Source organism: Electrophorus electricus, chromosome 12 (genome assembly GCF_013358815.1).
Source record: "Electrophorus electricus isolate fEleEle1 chromosome 12, fEleEle1.pri, whole genome shotgun sequence".
Classification (NCBI taxonomy): Eukaryota; Metazoa; Chordata; class Actinopteri; order Gymnotiformes; family Gymnotidae; genus Electrophorus; species Electrophorus electricus.
This window is the reverse complement of record NC_049546.1, coordinates 10,872,148-10,881,173: the sequence shown is the minus strand read 5'-3', so window position 1 is coordinate 10,881,173 and position 9,026 is coordinate 10,872,148. Positions and strand designations below refer to the sequence as shown.

Here is a 9,026-nt window from a genome sequence, read left to right as displayed (position 1 = left end):
TGACATGTTTTGGAGAGTTAATTTATAAATGTTTTCCTTTACATATTATGTATTAGAAAAAAATGTATATGTATCCTAATCCAGAAAATGAATATATTAATCTGATTACTTTTTAACCTATTACATTTTAACAGAGATTCATAACAATGTTCTCCCACAGTGCCAGTCAGTATGGCAACAAAAAAGCTCCCACAAACTCCTGGATTTGTTCTGTGCAGACTCATGAACAACTCAACAGACGTAAACGTTCCCCAGCAGTGCATAACTGGTGAGAAGGCTCTTTACCCGAGCCATACACTCTAGTCATACCGATAGACTCTACCAGTGTGAACATCCCAGCTAGGTATAGAATATTCTGGCATGAAAACAAAGCTCTTCATCCCCAACTCATGGCGCTTTGTTGGAATATATTGATTTAAAATAAAATATGAGATCATGGCCTCGTCTATTTAAAAATGATTAGAAATTGCGTACTCGCTTCAGAAGGGGGCGTATTTTGACAATGGCTGTTTGAGTTCTTCACCTACAACAAGAGTATAAACAGGGTGTGATAACGACTTGGGATATAACGTTAAACAATTAGCTCTTAGAAGGTCTTTAAACTTCGTAGTGCGCCTAATCTCGCTAGTGATCGTCAGCTAAACACAAATAAACAATTTAATTAAGAGAATGTTTACCAAACAAGTATAAAGCCATATCCGACGCAACGACGGTTATGAACGACCGCCTCTTCAGATGGTCGCATGTGGACGTGAACAGTGTGTCGCCTGTATCCTCTAATCGAAATTAAGTTTGACTGAGCTTCTGCCATTAACTAAACTAGCAAATGATTAGAATATAGTCCGAGCCTGCCGCAATGAGAGAGATCGATTCCGGTTTTTTTTTTCTTTTTTGCAGTTATATCAATACCATGAATCTGATTTCCCTAACGCACGCATTTGAAGATCAGCCAATAATCCTGAAAAACGACAGTCAGCTAAATAAGTTATTATTATTTAATACGTTAGATATATATTAAATAATCATTGTCCAGAGAAACGTGCAGTATAAATCTGTAAAGTAGACTCCTTTATTGAGCAGCATCAAAAACGGGTACAAAGATAGACTAACAATATGCAACAGCAAGGCCAAACCAAGTGGCTACAATAAACAATTTACATTTACATTTACGGCATTTAGCAGACGCTCTTATACAGAGCGGCCTACAAAAGTGCTTTGTCATTTACTAATAGAATAGAATCAAAAAGACAGATGAAACAATAAGATGAAACGGTATTCCTACTTATTCCTACGGTGCAGAAGGGTCATATATGTAGCTAGCTAGCTGCCAGCCACTGTCGTAACGTTAATGCTAGCACTAACGTTAGCAGACTCGGTGCTCCTGCTTCACTCGGCAGAATCTTAATTGTTTAGGGTAGTTTGTTTTCTATTTTCAAAAGCCTGGGAAATGTTCGCATGGTTTCTATTGCGCATTTCTAGGCTATTTATTTGCTTGTTGACACACAAGATAAGACAAATCCGGCTAAATCCAACACTGTCAACAATCACGATTAAGTAACCAAAATGGATCTCACGCACATTATTCAATAAAAAGAAGCCAAAAACATTATCTGTTGTTACAATAGAAAGTCTTTTAAAAATTACTATTAAAAACGAACAGATAAAAAAGGAAACCATTAAAAAATTGAAACAGTGCGTACAGGTCCGCCGGCGCCAGTAGTTATGAACAGAACGCGTAGGACTTGTTTTAAAAGTTAAATATGCAGGCAACATTCGATACTAATGCTACTGTAATGCGGCAATAGACAGAGGAAACATTCACACAAGTAGAGGCATTAAAAATGGGGCAAAATAAGAAGAAAGAAAACAAGGAGTAAGTTATCCTCGTTAAATTGCAATCCTGCTAATAATCAAAATAGATTTTTAATGTATCAGTAATATAATTACTGCATCTTCCGCCTGCAACCGTTAGGGACTTACCTTTTTTGTATCTTGATAGAAAACGCTGTTACCTGTATTTCGTTACTACCCATCCCTGCTTACTAAGCATGCATCACGTCTATATAGGCCAGATAAACAGTATCAGACCATAAATAAATGATTCCCGTTTAGTTCTGCAAATGCCTTATTTATTTAAACAAATGAATTACAGCTCATTAAAATAAAAATGAAAAAAACATTGAATGAGATCTTCAGAAAAACTGCAACATGCTGTTAATTTGCTGTCGTCTTACCATCCTCAGTCTCAGTCTCTCTCCCCTGCTGCATCATCCCGTCTGCGTCATAATGGCATGGGAAATGGCAGGGATTGCCACCATTTAAAAATAGAGACTAATGAATAAACGGGTGGCAAATATAGAGAAACTAGGGAGGCTGCGAAAGTGGTACGCAAGTAATCCTAAAATAGGCAATAGAAGAGAGATGAAAGCCCAGCGCTTATTTTTGCGAAGTGGGGTGCAGTGACTGACAGTAATCATTCTAACACAATGAGCCTGGAGGAGTGAATGACAGTAATCACACTAATACAACGAGTCTGGAGGAAAAGCACAATGATGCAGGAGGGTGGAGGAGGGGAGGAAGTGCCTGGGATGGGTGAGGGTGTTATCCGAAGGAAGCGCAAATGAGGAGAGACCGATGAAGAGGCAGGAAGAGACTTTGTTTCAAAGAAACTGTTGTGAACTTGCAAAACTGCATAATACATCCAAATTAGTAATAAAAAACTAAATCTTTGGACATAATAGTATGGAACAGATTGTTTGTCTCCCTTTCCCCTACTCCCCATTGTGTTCTGGTAAGAATGAGTCTGCTTCTCCCCACCTCTGCCCACAAATAGGAAGAAACGGATGGCAAAAGATGGAAGAGTGGAGAGAGCGAAGTGAAAAAATGGAGTGATGAGCGATGGTTGATGGAGGAGAGTGACTGCAGAACAACTGGGTGTTGAATTCTCCATTGCGTGTCAGGCATTGCCAATTTGTTGTGGCTCCATTGTAGTCTGGAGACGTTTACTGAGTACAAGTCACAGAAAAAACTGTGTATGTGTACCTGTGAAAGTGATACATAAAGTGTGTGATGTGTTAAGTACGGGAGACATTTTACCCTAGGCCATCAGTTACTATAGTATACAGCACACATACACACATACATGTGTTGAAACGCATGCTTACAACATCGGCACAAGATGTTCTGAGTTGTGTCGGTCACACTGGGTTGGAAAATTAAAGGGCACACGTGTTCGTATGAACATTGACATGTGTGGATCTCAAACAGACACACGCACACACACAGAGGCTACCCACTCTATAGTGTGCCGCCTGTTGATCTTTCATGAGTGTGTCACTGTCCCGAGTGGTGAGGGGGTGTGCAGTCATCTGTCTGATCCCACTACCTCATGTGTGTGAGTATGTGTATGTGTGCAAGTGTGTGTGTGTGCATGTATGTCTGTGTGTGTCAACTGTAGTCTGTGGTCCCCCGTTGTGCTCTGATTCCTCAGAGATGACTTAGCTCGTGGGTTGAAATGATTGTATTAATGTGTGTATTCTGGGCTGTATGTTTGCGTGGTATTTCATCGCAATATAACAGAATGCTATTTCACAACGATCCTTCCATAACAAGGTGTGGGTTAAGGAAATGACCTGCCATTGCAACTCTATGAATGTATGTGTGTGTATACCTAATGTGTGTATGTGCTGTGTGTTATGTGGGTATGTTTGTGTATCTTCCACCATGGTCCCCAGCAGTGACCTGAATTTTCATCATTGAGTGGGCCAGTGGGCTCAGAACTGTATGTGCATATCTATGCGCATGTGTATGTGTGCGCATGTGTTTGCAACATGATGTGCAGTATTACATGCACACATTGTTCATGAAAATGGCAACATCACCAGAAACCAGGACTTGAGTACATGAAGTGTGTGGATGTAATTGCTTAAGTATTTCTTAAGTGATTGTTTTTTATTCTAGTGAGTGTTTATGTGTTAGTCTGTACACATACATGCAGATGGAGTACATCTTATCAGAACACTTTGTGACCTCAGTCATTATTTGGACAGAACAGGTCAGAACTGACTCAGGGCAACCCACATTCATATACTGACACACACACACACGCATGCACGCACACGCGTGCCCGCGCACACGCACACCAACAGACACACTTATCTTTTTAGAGAAAACACATATATACACATAAAAGATTATTTCAGATGTTTTATTGAGCCATGTTAAGTAGTTGTGTCTGTCTTCAGATTAACAATCTGAAATGAAAATTTGATCATATAAAGAAAAAATCAAAGCAGATTCTAACACTGGAGTCTATTTTCTGAATATTTCAAAGTGAAAGATTCCAGAGAATAACTGCCATGTACTGTAGTAGTTATACAGAAGTAGATAAAATCGCAGAGGTCCTTCATCAGCTGTGCAAGCAAAATGCTTATCAATATATACCGACTTCATAGATTAGATATTAGATAAGACATTAGATTTTAGATTAGATATATTAGATATTACATCTTAGATGTATTTTTACACTGATGGTCTAGAACCTGAGGAGTGTTTTAAAATCCCACAAGCTGGTTTACTTGTCCATGTTTTTGCTTGAGCAATTTCCTCCTTATAGCCTACGTACTGAAAATTTGACTACCCATATTTCTTCTCTTTTATTCTAATTGCTCTCAGGGGAGCATGACAGTTCTTTATGCCCAAAAACACGAGCAAGTTCTCGTATTCTGCCCCCACCCTACACACACGCGCACACACACACACACACACACACTGTTGCTGTTACCTCTTCTCTCTCTCCCTCCTCCCTCCAGCACGCCCTCGCACACATTACGCATTAGAGATTCCGACGCTGCCCACCACTGTGGGCACCCGCGCACGGAGTATAAACCATCCAACAGCTCCCGGTGTCCTTCAGTCGCACCGACTCGAGCTAGTGCACCAGAGCTGACCGTCAGCGGAGATAGCAGGCACGTCCTCGCGCTCAGGCTAACTCGCTCTCGGTTTTTGTTCAGGATGGAAACTCGTTCGGCTGCGCGGAGAACTCGAACATCTAACGCTCACAAATTTAAGAGTAAGTACCCATATTTTGCTTTGTTGTTTTTATGCAAGTTGATGCTAGGAATAACGCTTATTTAAAAGCGATTATCTAATGACATGTACAATAACTGTTTGAGTTAGTTTATCCAAAAACAAGTTTCAAGTAGTTTACCCGTTTGTCTGGAGCGCACACAGCTAACGCTATTAGGGAAGACAAAACAGAAATGGCATATTTTATTTTGGAGCATATTTATGTAAAGCAAAAAAACAAAAAAAACAAAAAACAAGCAATAACATATACTTTAACAGAGCAACAAGCATTTTCTTTTAAACGTTGTGTATTTATAGAACACATCACTTTCTGTCACTTGTCACGCGGCCGCTGAACCGTGCGATGTGACCAGGTCGCGGGTCGGGTAATAGGAAAATCTTGCGCAGAGGGGATGAATGAATGCGGTATAATTAATTCACGTCCCGTGTATCTTCAAGCGGCACGTTATTGTGTGGAGTTACCGGAACCCAGAGATCTGCTCTTAAAATTTAATGTGCTGAACCAATACAGGCTGCTCCTGTTTCACGTACCTGAAGTTAAGCCGACCTCCGTGTTTCACGCACCTTTAGACATCGTTCGGTCCATACTCCGTTTAGGACCTGCTGGGACTCTGCGATTGGCACACGAGGCTTTTATCTCCGCTCAGTGCGCGGGAAACCGAAGCAGGTGTCAATGTCTTAATGTCTCGAATAACATAAGGCAGGATTAGTGTTTTTTATGTACTGCTTACGTTGACGCATATCATAGTTTCGCCATAAAAACCGTCCTCTGTGCGTCCTATTTGCGTGTTCCGAGAACTTTTAGCATCCCAAAGAAAAAAAAAAACAAAAACAAAAAAAACAAAACAAAAAAACAACTGGCGCTGGTACAGGAGTTTAAAAAAACTTTATTTTACAACACCCTCCCCCAGGTGGACTGTCTCTGTGGTTAGTGGTGTGGCTGCTGGCATGTCGTTGCGCTCCAGGGCTGGCTTGCCCAAGGCTATGCGTGTGTTACCACACGCCCATGACCGTCAGCTGCCAGTCTCAGAACTTCACGTCCGTTCCTGCTGGCGTGCCGTACGACTCCCAGCGTGTCTTCCTGCAGAACAACCGCATCACTGAGCTCAGGGCCGACTCCTTCGGCTTTGAGACACAGGTAAGTGGCGCATCTATGGCCTGAGACCAACATAATGGTGCAGATGTGGAATCCCCTGGAATCTTATTGCCTTTGTTCATACTGAAGCTAAAGCATACTGATAAGTCATATTGATCAATCATATTGCTCCCTTCATGGTGTGCCTCTGCTTGCATCTCTCTCCAGGTCTTATGGCTGTATTCAAACAACATCTCATGGGTGGAGGCAGGTGCATTCAGTAACCTGCGCGTGTTGGAAGAGCTGGACCTGGGTGACAACCCGTCACTGCGGCGGCTGGATGGTGGCACTTTCCGTGGCCTGGAGCGTCTGCAAAGCCTGCACATGCACCGGTGCCGCCTGTCCGAGCTGCCTGCCGACCTCTTCCACAAGCTCTACAGCCTACAATTCCTCTACTTGCAGGAGAATGAATTGAGCCACCTGCCTGACGGCCTCTTCTCTGACCTGGTCAACCTCACACACCTCTTTCTGCATGGTAACCGCATCCGCATGCTCTCCGAGAATGCCTTCCGTGGCCTGGTCAACCTTGACCGGCTGCTGCTCCATGACAACCGCATCCGTCAGGTGCACCGCCGTGCATTCCGTGACCTGGGCCGCCTCACTATCCTTTACCTGTTTAACAACGCCCTGCAGGAGCTGTCGGGCCAGGTCATGCGTGACGCCTCTGGCGTGCAGTTCCTGCGTCTCAATGGCAACCCATGGGCGTGTGGCTGTGAGGCTCGCTCACTGTGGGAGTGGTTCCGCAAGGCACGTGTCTCCAGCTCTGAGCTGGTGTGCAGCTCACCAGCACCACGCAAGGGCCAGGACCTGCGCTTCCTGCGTGAGCTGGACTTTGCCCTGTGTCCACTTCCCGACCCAGGCTCACTGGCTGGCACCACCACTACCACGTTCAGCACCAAGACACGCTGGTGGTTCTCCAAGAGCAAGCCAGCTGCTACCACCAAGGGTGTCTACCACAAGGGCAGTGACACGCTGAAGGCATTCCCATTCTCTTCAGTGAAGTCCAGCCACCCGGCAGCGGCAGCAGCCGCTGCAGCAGCTGCTGTGGCTGCCTCATCATCCAACCTCGCCCACAAGTATGAGCTAACAGCGGAGGAGGCTGCCCTGCCAAAGGTGGAGCCTGAAGAGTACTGGGCCAACTACGGCAATGAGGACTCCTCAGTCCGCTGCTTTGAGTTAGAGTGCCCGCCGGGTGACGACTCGCTTGCCCTTCCTTCCTCATCCTCCTCCTCCTCCTCCTCTCCCTCATTTCTGCTCTTGCTCTCTCTCTCAATGCTGTATCTCTTCCTTCACATGCTCTTTGGCTGAGTGCTGCTGTGCTAAGCTGTTGCTCTCTCGTCTTTTACCCTTCTTTTCTGCATTTGGCCTTTAACAGGGCCTGATGCTGACAGGCACACTACAGCAGCAATGCTGGACACAGGAGACACAAAGCTGGAATACGCACACGCACACACACACACACACACACACACACACACACACACACACGCATGCAGATCCAAGCACTCACCCATACACACGCTTGAGGAAAATGTTTGGCTGTGCCCAGTATAATTTGGAAGATATAGTTAAGACTATTGCTGTGTGAGGATTATACCCAGAAGACTTTGATTGCACCTACTGCAATCTTCACTTTTGCAATCAGTGTGACAAAAAATGGGGAGATACAGATAAATAGACAGAGCTATTCAGGACCAGGGATAGAAATGGAAAGGAAGTAATTGTTGATGACATATCAATAAAGGAGAGAAAAAGCAACTCTCTCTCTTTCGCCTCTTCAGAAATGCATCATCATGAAGCAACTACCACCAGACATGTAAATAGCCATCATCTGACTCGCACAACTGTAAATACGCTCAGCCTCACAAAAATATTTTGCATGAAGTTAAACAGGATATCAAAAACCATACAAACATGTTGGAAATGTCATAGAGGTAGACTTAAGCCAGGCTGCGGTGCAGATTTCCTCTCCTTCCTCTCCGTTGTCTGAACCCTGTGAGTGAGGAGTCTGCAAAGCAGGGCTGAGAAGAGTGCGAGAGGGAGGAACGAGTGCGAGAGCGAGGAATGAGATCGCGAGAGCAAGAAATGAGAGCACGAGAGTAGAAAGATGGATCAGGTGTTTGTCTGCCTGCACCCATTCCTGGATTCGAGTTGCAGTGTTTGTCCTGTGCAAAGCTTATGTGAGCTGCGTCGGCAGTGTGGGTGTCAGGTCTGGCTATTCAATCTGTATGTAGCTGTTTGAATTTTGGAGTCAAACTGAACAAACTAACAACTGTGCTTTCTGTCCTCAATCTACTGTAAATAAACCAAACTAATAAAAAATTCTTTGTTACAAACTAAACACTGTGCCATTGACTTACTTGATTATGTTTATATTTGACCACTCATAAACACTTTCCTTATAAATAAATAAATAAATCAGTTAATGAAAATATATAAGACCTTTATATTCTTCTCTTGGTGAAAAATGATCAGGTCATGAATCAGCAAGTGGTTAGTCTGAACCCCAGTTCCCTATTAAACTACTCAAATTGCCTTCTTTAAAACCTTACTGGCCCAAGCTTGTCGGTGCCTTTGCATGTTGGCTTAACATAGGTCTGGCAAGAGTGCCGTGCTTGGCAGAAGAGCCAAAAAACCAGTGAACCAAAAAACCAGTGAGTCAGTCAACGAAAGTGAAGTGCTTCTCACACAGCTTAATGAAGCCCGGCCCCCCAACAACCTAACACGTACATATGCACGCAAGTGTTATAAATAACAGCCATAAGTGTTTCCTCCTGACATAAACGTACTTCACTTGCTCCTC

General features: G+C 43.7%; 1 protein-coding gene across 1 annotated transcript; it reads left to right on the top strand.

Moving 5' to 3' along the window:
* The first annotated feature begins 4,371 nt into the window (after positions 1-4,371).
* On the top strand, positions 4,372-8,564 carry rtn4rl2b (reticulon 4 receptor-like 2b). Its single transcript, XM_027002062.2, has 3 exons — positions 4,372-5,071; positions 6,000-6,226; positions 6,392-8,564. Exons 1-3 carry the CDS (start codon positions 4,681-4,683, stop codon positions 7,529-7,531), a joined length of 1,758 nt encoding a protein of 585 aa, XP_026857863.2. The 5' UTR covers positions 4,372-4,680; the 3' UTR covers positions 7,532-8,564.
* Positions 8,565-9,026: the final 462 nt, after the last annotated feature.